Raw genomic sequence first — 19,522 nt, forward strand, 5'->3', positions numbered from 1 at the left:
GTTTGAATGTTCCCCACTTGTCTGGTCAACACATCTTTCAGTAAAGCCCGACGCTTATTCGCCAGCTCCAGATGTGGCATCTGGGTTGCATCTGCTTGGCTTCTCCAGAAGACGTCGTTGGCGATGAAATGTCTCATAGATGACTCGCAGTAGTAATGACGTATTTCGTATCCCCTAGACCATCCCGATTCCGCAGCAGTATACACCAGATCAATATGATCCAGAGGCACCGACGATCTGTGCAAGTGATTCCCACCAGCACAATGTGTATCCATGGCAGCATGGAATAGCTCCGCCCCACTGGAGCGCCTTGGCCATAAGTTCAAGCTTAAACAATGCCAGTTGATATGAATCGGTCCTATTATTCCTCTCTTGACATGATTCCGAGCAAACCATGTGTTTCTGTTGAGGTAGGCCTGGCGATTCTTGTCAGAGAACAGAATGCCATAGGCACCAGTGGGTGTCAGGACACTGAACGCAGGACACCGGCGGGCCGCCGGAGGGGTGTTTCGGACAAAAGACTCCCGAATCATGATTACAATCTATGTGAAGCTTTGGGATGACGAGAGTCAAGATCCTTGGCATCGCCGACCCTGCTGTTATGCCGGGTCCAAGCGGCGGCCTAGCTATCTATATAAGGACCATCTCGAAGTAGGATAGGGAAGGAGTTGTCAGAGCCACAAGTGTCATCCGAGGCGGGCCGGCTTCCACCAGGTAGGAAGCCGTTTGTGGCGGCTAGAGAGCCGCTTGTGGCGAATGAGAGCCGTTGAAGCCGTTTGCAGCGGATAGGGAATCGCTTGGTTGCAGATAAGGAGCCGCTGTCCAAGATATTGGCCGAAGTCGGAGGAACACAGACATACGGAAGCAAACATCCAGAATCCAAGAGAGAACCTCGGCTGGCTATAAGTAAGGAGTCGAGACGGAGGAAGATAGAGAGGGCAGAGATCAATGCATCACCGTGGGCACCCCTACCTGAGACCGCCAGTAACCACCCGGTATTACGTAGGAGGGACGCCCGTTACTCCCCATCACTCTGTACTATTGCCTTCGGCCTAGCCGTACCCTGACAATTCTGAGTCTTGCTGGCAAACCTTTGCGCGTGCGGCATCAACTGTATCAGACTAGCGTTCTTCGATAAAAGATGTGGTTTACTTGGATAGAAAGTGTCACAGCATCTGCCGTAGTTTTGGAAGACGTATCTTCCTTGATGAGACTTTCTGAAATCTATTTTGGAGCAGAGATGGGGTGGGTCAAGCGAGTTCGGACACTGCGGGTTGCGCATTTCGTCCTCGTGGTAGATAAAGAAAGAGATGGAATATGCAGCTACTTCTCCTCTCGGGTCTCTCTAGCGACGTAACTAATCACGGGCTGTACTGTGACAGAATAGGAGCGCTGATATCGATATGGGCCGGATATTGATGAGATAGTCAACCCGTGGAAGACCTTGGCCGTACATAAATTTGCAGGCTAGACCAAAAACTTCGGGATCTTCGTCTATAGGAGAAACGGTTTCCCCCTTGCTGCCATAGCATAATAAGAGTTTGATACAGTCAGGGAGCAAATCACCATGAACCATAATCGACACCTTGCTCCAGCGGCCTCACATCAATATAAGTTAGAGCACATCAACACTCGTCTTTACAAGCTACCGGGACACATTAGAACACGTCAACGTATAATTTTAATTTGCTCAAGAGTACCTGCCGTCCACCTCTTTTTTCTAATTCAATTGCCCAGGATGGTCAATTCGGCCAGCGGGATCTCCGAATCGCCCAGAGCTCCAGGTTCGCCGATGTCACCGACTCTAAGTCCGACATTGTGTATGCTGCTAGTTAATTGAAAGTTAGTTGGAGTTTTTTTTTCCAGCATTCTCGATTGATGAGCTCGAATTGCGATACGTGGTTTAGGGACTGAGAAAATTTCGATTTCTTCGTAGTAGTGGTTTCCTCCATATTCAGTCGGGTTTCCATCTTCAAGTAGTTTCCGTGGAACCAACTCAATGGGCAGCGAGAGACGACATGAGAATATATTTCAAAAGGCAATCAGGATGCCTTGGTAAGGTTCGTCTGGTTGGATAAGGGATTGCTGTGGGCTGAATGAGTCTAGCATTTCGTGAAGTTTGCTCCCAAGCGACTTAATGCAAGCCTATCAAACTGGATCGGTGTCTTCAAGCTATGGGGATGACAAGTCCACAACGTGGTTTAATGTATTTGGATATTCTAAGGAGTTGCAGTAAACCTATTTTCCATGAGGCACTCTGGAAGAAAGAAGTTACGAGTTTGGTGGGTTTCAAGGTCCGTCGTCTTGTTCACGCTACCCTTTTTAGGCCAGCTTCATATATTAATATATTTTCAGATTAGACTTGTTTTCATATTAGATAGAGTAAAGCCAGAGACTAAAAGATTAGGCATCTGAAGAAAAGAAAGGAATTTGATTATGTTGCATGATCCTTGCCATACTCGTTGAACATAGCACACCCCGCGGGGTACATGTAAATATTTCCATTTACGCGAGACGCGTCTTCGACGCGGTTTCCCTTGCCAATTAAACGACCCTCCAACTCCATTATTCACCACAATTGAGCGAGACAACGGATTGAAAGCCCACGCGACATATTCATTCATATCTTGAGAACGACCAAAATGCCCCATTCTGAGTCACCGGAAGCCGAAATCCACCCCACTGGGACAGGAGCGACGATGGCGGAGGTTACGCCAAACGACTACACCCAGGACAACTCCAACGGCGATATCACGATGGCCGAGCCAGTTGCTCTGCCTACGACTACAGACTGTGTCAACGGCGAGGAAAAGAAAGAAGTCAAGCTCGAGGACCTCTTTGGAGATGTCGACTCAGACGACGAGTTCCCCAGCTTGCGACCGAAACAACAAACCCCACAGAGCAGCTCCTCCGATGCGCCGTCTTCACCAACGTGAGCTCCGTCGCTTATGTGTTCCTAAAAAAAAGCTGTACTGATTGTGAGCAGAGAAATTGGTCCTATAGGAAAGGCGTCAGATCCCGAAGTATTGCGCATGTTCTACCAGCGCCTCTTTCCCTGGCGACACCTATTCCAGTGGCTGAACCATGCCCCGACACCTACCAACGACTTCGCCCACCGCGAGTTCGCCCTTACACTAAGAAGTGACGCGTACTTGCGATACCGATCCTTCCCAACCTCCGACCTCCTGCGAAAAGAAATATTGCAGCTTCTCCCGGTCCGTTTCGAAATCGGGCCTGTCTACACAACCAACCCGCGCGACCGAAAGCAGATGAAGAACAGCTCCGCCTTCAAGCCTCTGGCCAAGGAGCTGTGCTTCGATATTGATTTGACAGATTATGACGATATCCGAACGTGCTGTGATCAGGCAAATATCTGTATCAAATGCTGGAGTTTCATGACGATGGCTATCAAGGTTATCGACGTGGCGCTACGAGAAGACTTTGGGTTCAAGCATATCATGTGGGTATACTCCGGACGACGAGGTGCACACGCGTGGGTCTGTGACAAGAAGACGCGGGCGATGGATGATCAAAAGAGGCGGGCGATTGCTGGGTATCTTGAGGTGGTGCGAGGAGGTGCACAAGGTGGAAAGAAGGTCAACGTTAGGAGGCCGTTGCACCCACATCTAAGGTTTGCTTGCGTTTCTACCGTTGAAGAAAAAGTGCAAACTAACATGAAGCAGTCGCTCCCTCGATATCTTAGCCCCTCATTTCCAGAGCGACATTCTCTCTATCCAAGATCCCTGGGCTCTTGACGACCGCTCCGAACATCTACTCTCCCTCCTCCCCGATTCCGGTCTCAATGCATCACTTCGCGCAAAATGGAACTCTTCCCCTGGCCGCGCATCGGCTCAGAAATGGGCCGACATCGATGCCCTCGCTAAGTCAGGAGCATCCAAATCCCTAGACGCCAAGGCTCTGCTTGAAGCCAAGCAAGATATCGTACTCGAGTACACCTACCCTCGTCTCGATATTGAAGTCTCCAAGAAGCTCAACCATTTGCTCAAAAGTCCCTTTGTGGTTCACCCGGGGACGGGAAGGGTCTGTGTGCCCATTGATACGCGAAAACTGGAGAATTTCGACCCATTGGCTGTGCCCACCGTCCAACAGCTGCTGAGTGAGATCGATGAGTGGAAGGGAGAGGAAGGAAAGGGAATGCAGGATTGGGAGAAGACGTCGCTGAAGCCATATGTTGATTACTTCCGTACTTTCGTGCTGGCTTTGATGAAGGATGAGAAGGATCCGAGAGTGAAGAGGGAGCGGGATGAAGACTCGATGGAGTTTTAGGATAGAAATGATGATTATGATGCGTGGGTTGAGTCTGGAGGTTTCACATGGGAGTAATGGCATGGCCGGATATTATGTAGAGTAACAGGGGGTCTATTAGAGTAGATTACCCATACTTAAACTGTACAGTATTAACTTTTGGTCTCGTTTACTATGATCCAATCATGCGCCAAGCTAAATACCCCGTCTACTCTTCCTTCCTCCCTTGCCCAGTCTTCTTGCCCTTCTTCTTTCGCTTCTTCTTGCCCCTTTTCTCTCCCTCTCCCCCTTCTCCATCGTCAGAACACCCCCCGAACAAGCCCTTGCTGTTGCTCACTCCGCCAATAGCCTTTGCCTTCCCAATGCCCTTTCCAAAGTCTTCAAGCCGCGCATTGGTATCCCGCAACATCTTTCCGAACGACACCGCCGCAGAGACGAACTCGCTCCAGGCCTCCTCATTCCTGTCCAGCACCTCGGACATCTTGTAAAGCTCGGCTTGGACTTCGGCTTGCTTCGACTCCACAGAGGATGGCGAATCTTCACTGCTGTCATCGGCCGGAAGGGTTTGCGATGATTCCGTATCATGGAATAGTGCGTGGCTTTGTTGGTCAAATACTGCAGTCCTTCGTTGGAGTGCGGCGGTTGCCATGGCTGGAGGAGGATGGGGAGGGGCGTCTCGAGAGGCGTGGGGCTTATCCTCTGCTTGAGGCGGAAAAGAGTCTGGGCTTACGGAAAGGCGGATAGTCGAAAGAAGTCCTGTTGGTGGTTCATCTTGTCGTGAGGACGGTCTATGTCGGCGGGCTATGAGAGGTTGTCTACGTTGTCCTCGTTGAGGGGATGTCGTTTCCTCTGCCATAATTTCGGGGTCGTTCTTTTGATTGTCCATTATCAATGATAGAGCAGGTTGTTTTACAAATCCTGTCAGGTTTTCTCGTTTTCGAGGTAGAGTTGCTCGTGTTGTTTGGCAGTTCTGAAAATACGCAGGTAAATCTAGGGGAGATGTTTTATGTCGGTGTGGGTCTGTTGGGTTACTCCTGCTTGAACGTTGGCAGTTTCTATCTGAAGGAGCGACCAACTAACTGGCATAAGTCACTGGGACAGCGTAATTTCTTGATAGACATGAGGAGACTGTGTTTGGGATTGTTTCATGCATCATTGATCGGAGGAAAAATAATGGCTGTGACATACGTCAGTGATGAAGCTCTACGTCTGATCGATTCGGGTGGTTGGTAGATGCTATCATTATCACGATGTCAACTTGAACCTTTTTCTTGCAGCAGGTTTAAACGAATTTCAATTGCTGTTTATTCTGACTAGCTATTCGTGGAACTGAGACGCAGATCTTGTAGAACCATCTAGAGTATATCTGTGCAACTGTACTGGTTTCATAAATAGTAAAACTACAGCTATCCCGGCTTGTGAGAAGGGGGTTGATACTTGCCATCCCTGTTATTTGAGAGAAGGCTAGCGAGAAACTCGTCTCTCGATCACCTATAATGGTGGTGCTTTACTCTGGAGTTCAGGTCGAGCTGGGGGTAATTCTAGTGCTAGTTTCGGATCCCGAATATTGGGGGCTGTATCGATATTACGAGGGTTTGTCGGGAAGCACTGCCCAACCGTCCGTCCCCTGCGAGTCTCTAAATACACTAGTTCGAGCCTGGGTGCCTTGTATCCCTCTATAACAGAGGCCACACTTTCCCACGACCAGCAACGATTAAATTGATTGGTTACTTCATCGGCCCAGACCTTGAAGACCCTAAACATACTGTTAACGTAGGAGTTCCCTAGATTTGAACTAATTCCATGCGAGAACAATACCCCTCGTCCGTAGCTGTAGATTCGTTGTCTGCTACCAAAGCTCTGTGCCCGACCTGTCATCTAGCGTCCGGGGGTTTGATAGCGGCATCTGGATAAGCCTGAGAACTCTTCAGATCACTAAAACCATGGTTCTCGCAGTTAATATTATAGCCTTAGCTTCTATTTTGTTTTATAAAACGTTTAACATGAAACTTGGGACGAGCACGAATTTTACCAAACGTTTGGGCGCGGAGATATTAGGGAGAAGACCACGGGATGAGCACAATTTACATCAAGGTAATTCTCCTATGGGGCCGAAGAGCCTGTCTGCCTTTACAATCGCTATCATGACCCTCCAGAAACAATTTCATGTCAGTCTGACAACAGATGAGATGGACCTGATCCTGTGACAGATTCTACCTGTATTTTCATACCTACGAGAAGAAAATGAAATGAGGATGCAGAGTAGCCGGATTCTCAGTCACCCCATTTACGAGCCAAATCATATATCAGGGGCGATAGCCCTGTCAAAGATCGGCTCTTATTCCTGAGTGGCTGATAACCGATGTTACACACGAGTTGACACCCAATCTGGAACAACAGGTCAAGGTTCTGAACCGTCCAACTTCCGCATCACACTCAATTAAATCTCCTAGACTCCCTGAGATACTACGAAGAAAGAGAACCAAGTGGCAAAGAACGTCGCAATGCAGGCACGCTCGCGGCACAAGAACACAAGGATCGGTCTCAAAAAGGCCAATCGCACATGTGGCCGCAGTTGATCGGACATGGTGAACATGTAATATTGGAGTATGTCATCGTATATGAAATACGCTCCAGACTCATCCGAGTATATAAAGGAGACGCTGCGCTGCTAGAATATGACCCCCAAGTCTTAGATTTCGGGTCTTCGTCCTCGACTAAGCTCACCAGATCTCGGATATCTACAAAAGATACGCCTCTCTTCTAGGATTCGGGCAGCCCTTGCAGTGACTCAGCTGCTGCGCTGTCTTACTACCAACCTACCACCGAACCAAACACCCTCAAAAAGACTTCTGCTGCACTAGACCCGTAATCCTCTTAAATATTGTACTCGCCGACTCTCTGTCGACATAAACCTGCTCCATGCCAACCTTAACAACCATGGCCAATAATCTTCACCATTTTCTATAGCGCATAAGCCCTCGTCCCTCAGATCGGCGACCTAATCTTCATGCGGCAATCCTCCTTTGCAATCAGCTCTTTCAACCTTCTAGTCGGGGCACAAACAGGCGCGGAAAAAGTCTAAAAGGGCTGCCAGTTTGATATAATTAAGGTTCATTGCTGGGCTGTCCATACTGCCATGCTCTCTCTTCTTCGCCTCTATTTCTCCCCCTTGGAGCCACAAGCTGCATCACCAATGGTCAACTCCAGATGCATCTGCCTCATATCCTGGATTATGCTGCAGCAATGAGCCACGAGGCGTCGCGAAGCATTTACGGGTTGAACTATCTTCTGCTCCCCGTATGCCCTTCGTCCTGTACCCGGCCCTCCAAAATTTCACAATATGGAGCTGTTTGGCTACGTTCATTGCTTCGGTGCAAGTAGCCGTTTCTTCGAGCCCGACCATTACCTGCACACTTTTTTCCGAGTCAACTTAGCTCTACTAATCACCTTTTTCGACCATTCGTCCCGGCACGTCTTCCGGCAAGTCGCACGCTTTCTATGGTTTGTTGAACCCATACTTGTAATTATTTCTTAACCCAGCCATCGTTAGTGTCACCAAACAGTTATCACAGACCGGTTTTGTGAACGAGAAGACCCTGACATCTTGGGATAGTTGGCGTGGCGAGCTTCTGCGTTGCAATTGCGTTCTGCTGTATTTTGCGGAGAAAATCTCGCCAAGGGGAATAACAGGATCAAGCCTGAGCAATTGATGACTGATGTTGAGTGGGGGGAGTACGTAGACAGTCCGATCGGCTTTGCGGATCAACCTCATCAAGGGAGTTTGGACGAAGTTGATGTGGAGATGGTTCCAGGGATGGTACCACGGCTGTACGACGAAAGCATATGTAGTAGGCTTTAGGAATTCAGTGTTATTTAAGTAAAAATGTATATATCTCTCTTATCTCGGAATCATGTTAGTACAATGACAAGGTGACAAATATTTCATCACAACCCTTTCCACCTTACATGGAGCACCAGGAAAAGGATCATTGGGTAATGGTATTTAATCTGGGTTTACGAAATCATATTGGGCTTCAAGGCCTGTTACTTCTTCTGCTTACACACAGAGTAGTAACACCGGATGAAATATGAGTAACCATCAACACCAACACTACTGCATGCTCTCAGTAAGCCTCCACCTTCGTCTATATCATTCGGCCCCGACCCCAACCCGTTAGCAATAAGTCATGCCTCCCTCCCAGTCACTCTCAAACTTTCATCACCTAGCAAACCCCATCATGCACCCCACACCTCTCCCAACTTTGAATTGACCTCCCCCCACACTCCGTATCCACAACATCGTACAACGCATCCACGCAAGTCCCTACCACCTTCTTCGCCTCCACATCCCACAGCTCCTGCGAGATAATATTCGTATCGCAGCTCTTGAACCCAAATATTTTGCCACCGCAGAAATTGGGCAAGCTAACTTGCACGGCGTAGTCGGCGTCACAGGTAGTTTTCATTGGAGTCGATTCTGTGCATATTTTGTCTAGACTTTTGGCGATGGCCCAGAACTGCGTGTCAGTTACACCGTCTTTGACAGCTTCTGAGGCGCCCACCCAGAAGGTTTTGTCGTCCGATTCGGCCTGGGATGGGAGTAGGCACAGGGTGACTAGACAGGTCAGGGCTAAACAAAGGATGTTGGATACTCGGCTCATGTTGACGATTGTGTGAAGAGTTTATTGGTGAGACTTGGTTCATCAGACGTGAAGAGGACGGTTTTGATGGGTTTGGCTGGGAGTACTTTCCGTTGAGGGCTGCGTTTGCGAGTGCAGATACGTTATTTGATATAGGTACGAAGTATTTCTACAGTGGACGAGTTGATGCTGAGGTTGACAGTGTCATTCATAATGTCGGGACCGAAGCATATGAGTAGGATGAGATGAAACTTACTGTTACGTTTATAATAGTTAGTAGACCCGACGACCTACACAACCATCAATCGGTGCCGCGAAGATCGGATTTTTATCTCAAGATGTTCGTTGTAGACTTCAGATGGTCACGAATACTGGTGAAGTCATCGCCAACTTGAAGATCTAGACCTTTTCCCTTCGCATTTAATCACGCATTGAACCTTATGTGAGACGGAAAAGAGCCAGTTAGCACCAGAATTTGGTGGACTAATATCGGACCGCACCAGCCTTTGACCATCCTCCACCCCCCTTCCACCCCTCTCCCCCCCCCCACGACGATTTTCCCGCTTCCAGCTACAACAGCCAGTTGACCGGATGTTGGGCCCTATGACCCAAATCCTCTGGTGTATCACCCACTGTCATGATCAGACGTGATCAGCACTCTCAGAACGGGCAACCACTAGGCACATTTTTCTATACTCAAGGCACTTATGGCGACCTTCACTCTGTTGATTTGAGAGGACAGAGATATTCAACTCAATGGCTTACTATGGCTTGCATGAAATCCGATAAATTATACAGGTTTATAGCCTATGCTATGAACACATGAATAGTGAGAGATAGAAGTGTGATGTATTAAGGAAAGCTAGGCTAGTGCTGGTGGATTGGAACCAAGAAGTAGTGGTGACCACGCGCGGGCCACCTCTGGCAAATAGTCACTGAGATTGAACCTAATCGATATGACTATATGTTATGAGCGTTCAATCTTATTCTCTATGTACACATGTGTTGGTAGTACAGGCAAGAGGGTTGTATTGTTGGTGATGACGATGGGACTAAGTCCCAAAGGCTGCAGCTACGGGAGGGCTATCCATGGGCAATTGGCCCAAGCGCCGCACACAGGCGATGTGCCTGGGGCACGCAACAACATGACTACTTTGAAGAGTACACTGCTGAGATGAAAAACGAGGTATAGATTTTATTTCGGCCTCGATGTCTTGTTTTGCCCGCCGGCTTACCTGATATCATTTGAGCCAACGAAGTGACTACCTCAGTAGAATGACAAGCCGCATGATTATAAGTCTGGTATAAGTCGCAGAGATATTGTCCGTTTTCGTCTACGAGCGCCTGATTAGATAGGAAACCATCGTGCTATTGTAGATGCGGCCTGCGCCCCACGCAAGAGGAGTTGCATCAGAAGACAAGCTATCACTTATAGTCCTCATGGACATACCTGACACGGCACTTCCCGCCATCGTTATATCCGGCGGCTCCGGTGTCATTCCCCCGTTTCGTCCGGATTGGCGGGGCTCCGAGCACGCTATCGCACGTAATCTGCTGACTAACCCTGGCAAACGCGGGCATTACCAACCACTAAATGCCGACGACATTGACTTTTCGATCCAGTTTCAACTCCATCACTACTCGTCCTAGTCAAGGTTAGTTTCTCACGGAATGCCTCCTAATATCGACATAGAGAATCAGCAGCGGGCTGATGAGCAAACTCCGCTGCTCAAAGACACAGCTCAGAGTGGACCCGAGCAACAGACGCCGCAGCCGGAGAATCATGGATCGGGCGAGGCTGAACACGAGCAGGCCGCTTTGCTCGAGCCGCCGCCGGAACGTACGAGGAGCTGGTATTTCTGGAGGGTGTTGTGGTTTGTAGTTGCAGCCGTAATACTAGCGGTTTTCATTAAGGGGTGGGTGGATGCGGATGATGTTGAGGTGGGAGAGATTTAGTCACCCGTCTCATTTTTCTCCTATCGCTAATGCGTGATCGTTCTAGTTCGACCTGAAAAGTGCGCTCAAACGAGCGCTTGGGGGTGGGTTGAGTGGTGCTGCGGCTATGGTTTTACAAGTGTTGCTTCTTATGGTAATACAACCGTCATCCACCCGTTTGATCTGATTGAGACTAATTGTTGGTATAGCCGGTGAGGACTATTATGAACTATCAGTACCGTCATGGCTCGTCTTTTACCGCCGCTACGGGCACACTTTATCAAGACGGTGGAATAAGACGGTATTATCAAGGAATCGGCGCTGCACTCATTCAAGGCAAGCACCCCATTCTACTTCCGATTTTATAACGCGGAATCTGACTCATATTCAGGTCCCGCATCAAGGTTCGGAGATACGGCAGCCAACGCGGGAATCCTCGCTTTGCTGCAGTCCAACTCGTACTTGAAGAACTTCCCCTCGCCTATTAAAACCATCTTCGCTTCTCTCTGGTATGCCCCCCGCCCTCCCCGTTATTGTGGTTTCATGCTTACACGTTACTCCAGCGCCGCCGCGTTCAGAATGATTCTGACCCCTATCGACACCCTCAAAACAACCCTTCAAGCACAGGGAGCTCGCGGAACTGCCCTTCTTCGTCAACGAATCAAGGTACACGGGGTCGGAAGTCTCTGGTGGGGCGCATTTGCTACTGCCGCTGCGACCTTCGTTGGGCATTATCCCTGGTTTGCCACGGTGAGGCCAATCTACTCGTCTTATTACGTTTGACCGATAACTAACAGAAGATGTTATAGTACAACTTCCTAACCGATCTGCTCACCGAGCCACCCAAGCACCCCCTTATCTGGTGGTTGGCCCGCTTGGCGTTTATTGGCTTCTGTGCATCCATTATTTCAGATTCCATCTCGAACTCATTGCGAGTTGTCAAGACTTATCGCCAAGTCAATGATACCAAAGTCACTTACAGTAAGAACCAACCCCACCCCCCTTGTTGACCCCGGCTGGGTACTCGACTTAACATATGTGTGTTTACAGCGGAAGCCGCAAGGCTCGTTGTCCTCCAGGATGGCATCTCCGGCCTCTTTGGTCGTGGGCTCAAGACACGTATCTTGGCCAATGGCCTTCAAGGAATTATGTTCTCCATTCTCTGGAAACTATTTCTGGATCTGTGAGTAGAACCCACCTTTCTCAACCTTGAACTCGACTGACATGATATCTCTACAGATGGGAGCAGAAGACGCACTCCTAAAGTTCCGTGTCCGATGTTTATCTGTTCATCATGTATTGGTCACTTAAAAACATGATAGACATACATTTGTATATCTGCGCTCTTTGTTTCATGGCACTTTAACAAGCGATTTACAAATGTCACCGGAGAGTTTTTCAACTAGGAGAAATATGTGGATGGGAACTATTGAGTGTGGAGTTATGTTGGACGCTAATCAGTTGGAATTTTACCGATGAGAATATGATGATTGGTGTAAAGAGAGGGTATATACATGGCACCAACGCACATAATCATATCGAGACAGATAGCACTTAATCAACTCTCATAAGCTCTCATGCGTGGTGATCGAGTGGGAGCGCAGGACTGAGTGCATGACAAACTTCGAGAAATTGCGCAAGTTGCTATAGTTATCATACTTTCGAAAAGGGTACTCAGCCCCCTTGCGACGGGGTTGCTTTCCCTTTTGTCGGGTCACTCTTCCTGGAGTTTGTGTCTCAACTGTATAATTAAGTCCTCCATTCCAGCTTGATCTGGAGTTTGAAAATATGGTGAGCATGATCAAACCGATCAAAGGGCAACCAGGATGATCAGTAGGGCCACTATTCGTGTTTTCAACCCCTTACTAGGGTCGACATGTGCCAGGCAATAAAAAGTATGGCGTGTGTGTCGGTGGGGTTTGCCCACGGCTTGACCTCATGTAGAGATTGGTCATGGATAGAAGGCCGGCCGAAGCTGTCCATAATATTTGCGAGCATTTTTACGTCTTGGCGCTGGCAATGAGAATTATGCACATTTGGACTACGGGCGGCGAGCAAGGGAGCTACCAGGTGGTAAGGATCTGCGCGTGAATGGCGCGGTTGGGGACATGATAGTGATCTTCTTCAAGTCACCGATGCTAGTACAACGCTCAGGCGGTGTCAAGTTGTTCAAGACGTATCTAGAAATAGAAGCAGGGCTTCAGTTCTGTAAGACGATGTTTAGACATGGAAGTTGGTATTCCATAGGGAAGGCGGTAATATAAAACTGTTTCTGAAGCTAGAATGTGGGGAAGTATAATGCTTAATCACCAATGCTGTATCAGCATTGTGAACTTAGCGATAGATGCGAATCATATTGAAAGTTACTTGTGACCTATAACCTACTACGACAAGGTGAGAACCTGTTTGACTCAAGAAGCATATACACTTATCTTCAAAACAAGTCAAGCCGACAAAGAGAACACTTTCCTTTTTTTGGTATTACCTGGCTCCATACCAAGGCTTATAGCCTTGGTGTAGCTCGTTCAAGTGTGCCCAGTGTAATATATTAATACGTCATAGTGCGCCTGGACCGTTACGGATGGCAGCACCCTGGTTAGAATGTACATGCGCAAGAGTTCCGAAGCTAGCGGATTGTAGACTCCCTCCATGGACTAGCATGTGACAAGCCCGAGACACTTCGCTCAAGAGGGAAATAGATAGCGAGAGTTCCTGAGCTCATCTGATGTGCCGAGTTATCTCCTTTGCGGCTATGCCGTTAGATCTGCCCGTAGACTTGCACAGTCCAAGCGGATTCAGCCAATATGAAAGCAGTTACGTGCTTTGCAAAATTTACATGTAGCAGCCAGGTGCGAACAGTATGAATGAAGGCTATGTGCTCGGCGGACCAAGGGTTGAGAGAATCCCGCAAGCGATGCTGTTAACTAGGTCTCATTAAATTTTTACAATCTTGCCCACGAGGACGCTCTGGCTTGAAGCCGTGCTTAGCTTAACTTTACAGAACCCTCAATCCCTAGCGCCACTCTTGCGGGAATATTGATACCAAGCGAGAAAGCTTTACTACATAAGCTAGACTTTATAGCACGCTGTTCCTTTCGGTGCCGCCGATCTGTTATTACATACTGGAAATGAGAAAAGACGACAACAGAATATGCCTCATGGATTCACTAACATGCCCGGGTGCCTCAATGTATAAGATTTGATCCAACTAATCTTGATCACCTTTGGTCGCTCCGGGACAGGTGCTGTAAAGCCTCCCAGAAAATAGCCACTAACAGGCGTATAAGCTAGCTATATGTGTACGAGTATTGGGTTTGAGCCTTTCAGCCCTGGTATCTGGTGAGGAAGCCAGTGCGTACCCTAGCAAACTTCTTGTAAAAACACAACGCTGTGTATCTACTAGTGTATCTCTTCAGATTTAGATTCAACACCAATCATATAGGTATCCTGAAGCACAGTATTCCTAACCTTACTGCCGTGGCATCAGCTGTCCCCCTTTTGGCAGATTTCATGCACGTCGGCAACTTCGGGAGCCATTCAAACATCGAGTTAAAATCCTTCTACGCCATAACACCAACGTCTGTCGGTCGGTCAAGGATGAGCCACACCATTTCGCCTTGCAAACGCCCCAGCACACTGTTAATCCAGAAGGGAGTAAGCGAGGAGATCGCGTGACACTGCCATAAAAACACCGACTGTCTTCCTGGTCCTGCGAGCGTGGCTGGCCGAGAATCCGACATAGCCCTTCGGAATCTTATTGGCAAGGGCTCTCGGGTGGACGGAACCTTGGTTTGGACTTTTACGATTGATCTAAGCCCATTCTAATTGAGTTTATGAAGCCCCGATTAGCTAGGATGTCACTTATCCGACGCACATTGTCGTCTCTAGCTGTGATTATCAAGTCTTGGACAAATGAACGGGTGTCCTCAATACAGTGCTCGAGGTTTCTCGTGAGCACCATTGAACTCCCCATATGAAGGAAAGATGAGTAAGGAGGTATATGGTGACAAGAATCTATCTTATATCTGGATAGAGAGCAAGGCATAGACCCACACAACCTGTGAGCCTGACGACAATCCAGTTGACAGATCAGGCCGCAAGAAAAGTCTTCAAAACATTATGCCGCATGACATATTACTCTCCGATCGCTAGGATCTATTACAAAGCCAATCGGCTGTCGTTGCATAATTAGGATATAGTCACCCCAAGACAATACTTGTAGTCCTCTATATTGCCTTGCTAAGTACATGTCTGCTATAGCATACTTCATAGTCCCGTACAAACCATTAACTGAGATTCAAGTCTTTTCATTTAGGTCTCGAATTGCATGTGATCTGGACAGGCTGTATAGGCGATTGCCAAGGTAGGGGTTTTTGTCTGACCAAGCAGCAATACTAATGCCGAAACTCCCCTGATCTGGCCAGGATACGATCCTCCTTTGTGAAAGGACACCAGAACGCGCCAATATGTAACTGTAGGAACAGCTACGCGCGAGTTTAGTAGAACCCTACTCCTGAAAATCCAACACTCACCATCACGGCAGCGGATGCTTGTCATTCTGTTAGCTAGAAGTGTGGGAACAAGCAGTCATAGCATTAATCCGGATGCATTCCTCCTTGAAGAGTCCGTCGATGACCCTGTCGTATGCCACGCGCGAGCTCATGTGAAGAATCTAGCATCATACTACGCTTCTTTACACAGCAGGGTGTACTACCGCATCCTTAGAGTCAGTCCTCTACATATCCACGGCCTGAAACCACGCTTCCGGTATCAAGAAGCATCATTTGTTGCCTCTGCTGTGTAAACTTGTGCTGCTTACACCAAGCCGCCTCGACGCCATCTTAATGCCATTGCCCCTAATAAAATCAGAAAGTAAAACACTGCTCATGCCCTATTCTACTCTCCCTTACGCCAACTTATGCCCCTTACCCTTCCCTTCCCCATTCCCCTTGCGACCCCACAGCCTCCTCCACGAACAAAGACAAAGCCCACAAGTCCACCATTTCACCACTCGCCTCGTAGTTGTAGACAACCCTCCACCGCCGCCGCTCAACCCTTCCACCCGTCCAGATGCACTTGCCTAAACACTGCTGGACTCGCTCGGTCTACGCTTCTGCTGCCGTGCCGCCGCATTGGTGGGCAACCCCCCAGAAGCCTGTCCCTCCGGTTGCTCGGGTGCCTGGACAACTTCCGGCTCGAGAGATGAAGGTTCCGAGAGTTCGCTGAGGGACGAGAAGGAACTCAGGTCGTTGCTGCAGTCTGGATCATCGGTCTTCTAAACATTGCCCTTTCCTGGCCGGAGGTCGTGCACGTAGAATTCGAGCCTATCATTCTCGTATACGTGGCCGGCTGGCTCTTCAGCGCCAGTGTACAAGTTGTCGATTGAATGCTGGTGAAATGTGGCGGTCTGGGTACAGTGCAGGATATGAGGCAAGCCCGGAGGGTTTGTAAGTCTGAAAATGCCATATCTAGGAGGCACACAATTAGGTCTTGCCCTGACTATCTATCACCTGGTCAGAAATGAACTTACGACGGCTCAAATCGTGGCGCACACACGATCGCTATGCTCTCCGGCAGCATGACCTGATACCCAGCTTGCGTATGTAGGTCTCTGGAAGACATGAAACAGGTCTGGGTCGGATGTGTATGTATCCAGCCCAGCATCAGTAGGTCTTCACTCATGCAGTAGTCAAACATGGCGCTCTCGTTCTCCATCTCGCAGGTATCAGGCGTGCACTTCTGCTCGGGAATGAGCAGACATCGGATGAACAGCGCGTTGTTAACGGCGGTTCCGCACAGAAGACCGCACATCTCGACGCCACGACGCGTGTGATCGGCGGCCAGGGCCATAAATTCGGATCGAAGCTGCGCAGGAAGAAACACGGAACGGATGGGTTCGCCGTTCTCAAGATACGCAGCAGCACGGAAGGTGGGTCGTTGCAGAGATTCGGATGGCGGCGACGGGGCCGCTGGCGCTTCGGATATCTTCGGAGGTAGCTCTGGAGGCCCTTGCGGCGGTTCTTGAGATGGTTCAGGGGTAGGATATATCAACTCTTTTGCTGGGAGCTCTGGGGGAAGGGAGGAATCTGCGTGGCGATACTGGGAGCGGTAAATGTCCTCTTTGGGTGGTCTAGGCGGTTGTAGCGGTGGTTCCTTCTGAGGCCTTGTAGGCTGTAGCGTCTCATATTGCACGGGCTGAGACTTGGATATGGATGGGTAGTGATACGCTGTAGAGCTGTTTCGCGAAGGGGTTTCCGGTCTCGCTTCTCGTTCTGTCCGGCTCATACGCTGAATAAAGTCGTTGATATGATCATCTTGGGTCCTACCAGTCCTCCTTGTCGATTCCATTTGCCTCCGGAAGGCCTGTTCATCTTCGGTCTGCTTGTCGGCGAGATCATCTGTCCAGTTATCCCAGAATCCGGCGATCCGCCGATGCTGCTCTTCCTCGGCCGATACCCCAGCTTGGCGAGTTGCTCTCCTGGCAGCATCGCGCTTGCGGATCTCCCTTTGTGCTAGATCGACAGCCAGCTCCTGATTCTGACTGGCATCAAGCACCCTGCTCTTGGCCGACAAGGCAGGATCTCTCGATGCATGTTTCTCGTAGGGCGTTTTCGGCTTTGTAAATTCCTTTTTTCTATGCTTTCCCCTCGTAGCCTCGGATGCCTCCCATTCGTTGTATTGCTTTTCGACGATGGGTCGTATTTTCTCGAGATTCGAGAGAACGTTGGGTAATCTCTCCGCGACAGGGCGTAGGATCTTCTTGCCTTCGGAGGTCTTAGATCCTGGGTATTTGACGAGATAGTCCAGGTAGAGAATTGAATAGCGCAGGTAGATCATGTACGCCTCGCCGAAGTTGCGTTCCTGAAGGTAGATGCCGGCCTGGGACAGTCAGCAAGCCGCACTTCAACCATGTGCGTCGCGGCAGGCAGAGGTCCCAACGGTTGTACCTGTTTCTCCAGCATACTCGCCGTACGAGCCCATGCTTTCAGTGGCAGGGTCCCATTCCAATGGAAGTCTTCAGCCTGTTTCGAAATCTCCTTGATACTCTGCGGTCGGGTCGGCTCTTCTTCGTCCATCGCGACGACGTCCTGGTCCGTCTGAACAAGCCGGTGTCTCCGGATAATATTTCCATTCAGCAGCGGGAATAATGAAGTAATAAATCGTTGCTCTTTCAGGGTGGACTTGTTGCTGCCTGCATCACGGCTGTGTGCGACGCCGTTGAACATGGAATTAGGACCTGAATTCCGACGACGCGCCATCAGGGTTGATGTGATGGGTCAAAAGTGCCCCGCGGGCTCCTAGTGGGGCATCCCCAACGTCATTGCTGGCAAGCCACAATCGCGCCTTTCTGTTGCGGCAACATAACGTCGAGATACCTGCAACAGGCAGTTGGTTTCTTTGCACAAATAGTCTAGACTGATGCGTACTTACTTACCTAAGTATTCAAGTTGCTGTGTAAAGGTATTTAAAGTGTAGAAGCAGCTTTTCACCAGTTTGTGCTGACTCGCACTTGAGCACATGCGATTCATTGCTGGTATTGTCACCCTCCTGTGCCACTATAATGCTGAGCACTATTGCAGATGGTATTTCTGTGTGGAATGACAACATCTCCTTGTCTATTCATTCTGCCACTGCAAGAGGCTCTGCCGGCTTGAGACAGCTAACATAAGAAGTGATGACTGGTGTTTGCGTCTGCAGTGAACTTTGATTTCATTGAGATGAAGCTATCAAAGCTGTCTGGTTTGAAATCGCTTGGATCAAATGTGGCTTGGTGATCTTCATGAACGCTGTCAGGTCTCCATCCGTCGGACATCCAGCATGGTCTCATCCAGAAATGGAACGTCCTGCACCATCAGCAAGTGCTAAATTCCGGAACAGCTTTGTCGGTCAGTACGGATCCATTGTCGTTTCCTCTCTTCATCCCTTCGCAGCAACAGGTGCAGGTACACCTCCGGCCTGTTGAGCCGCAGCTTGTATTTGAATGATCTCCCCCTTCTTCTTCTCAATCTTTTCCTGCACCTCCTTGATCTGTTTCTCCGTCCTTTCCCTGTAGTAGCAATCAGCAAAAAGCACTCAGCTAGGTCACCGTGGGTCAGCATACAATTCCTTTCCAATGAATTCAAGTCGGCCTTTGACGGTACCCTCAGCCTCGACCTTGTCTTGCTTCAGCAGCACGGGTCCAACTAGCTTATAGATGTTCTCATCATCCTTCAGATTCTCAAACTCCTGTCATCCATTAGTCTGCAGTCTACGTAAAAACGGGGGCCACAAGCACCTTCCAAACACCCTCATTTTCAGTTTTCTGTGCCTGCAGTTTTTGCCGAGACTGGACAGCTGTTTGCAGTTCTGTTGATAAATTATAAGTAGAGATTCACACCTGGGAGTTTGGGGGCTTGCCTTGCTGAAGCTTTTGGTAGTCGTCGGACAATTCCTGGAGCTTGGCTTGGATCTCCGCCATGATGGAAGTTGGGGGAGCTTACGCAAGGCCACAGAGCAGCGAAAACGAGACTGAAATGATGCGCAATCGTGGTCAGCTGGTATAATTTCACAGATTATTCCAAATAAATCAAGAGGCGACGCGCCCAGTGAAGTCTAAATGGTCCAGTTGACTGCGATATTTGGGCTTCCGAGCTTGCTTGAATCGCCTGTTGGAATTGCAAAATCCGGCGTGCGTGCTG

At 49.1% G+C, this 19,522-nt stretch overlaps 6 protein-coding genes across 6 annotated transcripts; 2 read left to right on the forward strand and 4 right to left on the reverse strand.

Moving 5' to 3' along the window:
* Window positions 1–2,756: 2,756 nt before the first annotated feature.
* BCR38DRAFT_334818 (eukaryotic and archaeal DNA primase small subunit) lies at window positions 2,757–4,287 on the forward strand (the record flags this gene model as incomplete). The annotated part of the gene is made up of 3 exons (XM_040855349.1): window positions 2,757–2,932; window positions 2,987–3,631; window positions 3,684–4,287. 3 exons carry the CDS (start codon window positions 2,757–2,759, stop codon window positions 4,285–4,287), a joined length of 1,425 nt encoding a protein of 474 aa, XP_040718545.1.
* A 187-nt stretch (window positions 4,288–4,474) lies between these two features.
* BCR38DRAFT_506687 (uncharacterized protein) lies at window positions 4,475–5,419 on the reverse strand (the record flags this gene model as incomplete). Its single annotated transcript, XM_040864943.1, has 2 exons — window positions 4,475–5,256; window positions 5,347–5,419. 2 exons carry the CDS (start codon window positions 5,417–5,419, stop codon window positions 4,475–4,477), a joined length of 855 nt encoding a protein of 284 aa, XP_040718546.1.
* A 3,073-nt stretch (window positions 5,420–8,492) lies between these two features.
* BCR38DRAFT_506689 (uncharacterized protein) lies at window positions 8,493–9,098 on the reverse strand (the record flags this gene model as incomplete). The annotated part of the gene is made up of 1 exon (XM_040864944.1): window positions 8,493–9,098. Exon 1 carries the CDS (start codon window positions 8,928–8,930, stop codon window positions 8,493–8,495), a length of 438 nt encoding a protein of 145 aa, XP_040718547.1. The 5' UTR covers window positions 8,931–9,098.
* A 1,416-nt stretch (window positions 9,099–10,514) lies between these two features.
* On the forward strand, window positions 10,515–12,442 carry BCR38DRAFT_422603 (mitochondrial carrier domain-containing protein). Its single transcript, XM_040859541.1, has 8 exons — window positions 10,515–10,850; window positions 10,912–10,998; window positions 11,054–11,180; window positions 11,236–11,353; window positions 11,408–11,594; window positions 11,654–11,825; window positions 11,895–12,027; window positions 12,084–12,442. Exons 1-8 carry the CDS (start codon window positions 10,581–10,583, stop codon window positions 12,106–12,108), a joined length of 1,119 nt encoding a protein of 372 aa, XP_040718548.1. The 5' UTR covers window positions 10,515–10,580; the 3' UTR covers window positions 12,109–12,442.
* A 3,339-nt stretch (window positions 12,443–15,781) lies between these two features.
* BCR38DRAFT_422604 (uncharacterized protein) lies at window positions 15,782–18,144 on the reverse strand. Its single transcript, XM_040859542.1, has 3 exons — window positions 17,792–18,144; window positions 16,375–17,723; window positions 15,782–16,312 (listed from the first exon to the last, which is right to left on the reverse strand). The coding sequence occupies exons 1-3, from the start codon at window positions 18,101–18,103 to the stop codon at window positions 16,120–16,122; spliced, it is 1,854 nt and encodes a 617-aa protein (XP_040718549.1). The 5' UTR covers window positions 18,104–18,144; the 3' UTR covers window positions 15,782–16,119.
* Window positions 18,145–18,761: 617 nt separating this feature from the next.
* BCR38DRAFT_406206 (Prefoldin) lies at window positions 18,762–19,302 on the reverse strand (the record flags this gene model as incomplete). The annotated part of the gene is made up of 4 exons (XM_040858022.1): window positions 18,762–18,891; window positions 18,946–19,070; window positions 19,120–19,170; window positions 19,222–19,302. The coding sequence occupies 4 exons, from the start codon at window positions 19,300–19,302 to the stop codon at window positions 18,762–18,764; spliced, it is 387 nt and encodes a 128-aa protein (XP_040718550.1).
* Window positions 19,303–19,522: the final 220 nt, after the last annotated feature.

This window comes from Pseudomassariella vexata (genome assembly GCF_002105095.1).
Source record: "Pseudomassariella vexata strain CBS 129021 chromosome Unknown BCR38scaffold_3, whole genome shotgun sequence".
NCBI classification, from domain to species: Eukaryota; Fungi; Ascomycota; class Sordariomycetes; order Amphisphaeriales; family Pseudomassariaceae; genus Pseudomassariella; species Pseudomassariella vexata.

Coding starts and splice junctions, on each gene's coding strand:
- BCR38DRAFT_422603 (XM_040859541.1), top strand. CDS start 10,581: ATGCCTCCTAATATCGACATAGAGAATCAGCAGCGGGCTGATGAGCAA. Junction 11,181..11,235: donor CGGCGCTGCACTCATTCAAG/GCAAGCACCCCA, acceptor ACTCATATTCAG/GTCCCGCATCAAGGTTCGGA. Junction 11,826..11,894: donor TGATACCAAAGTCACTTACA/GTAAGAACCAAC, acceptor GTGTGTTTACAG/CGGAAGCCGCAAGGCTCGTT.
- BCR38DRAFT_422604 (XM_040859542.1), bottom strand. CDS start 18,103: ATGGCGCGTCGTCGGAATTCAGGTCCTAATTCCATGTTCAACGGCGTC. Junction 17,724..17,791: donor CGAGTATGCTGGAGAAACAG/GTACAACCGTTG, acceptor TGACTGTCCCAG/GCCGGCATCTACCTTCAGGA. Junction 16,313..16,374: donor GCGCCACGATTTGAGCCGTC/GTAAGTTCATTT, acceptor TGTGCCTCCTAG/ATATGGCATTTTCAGACTTA.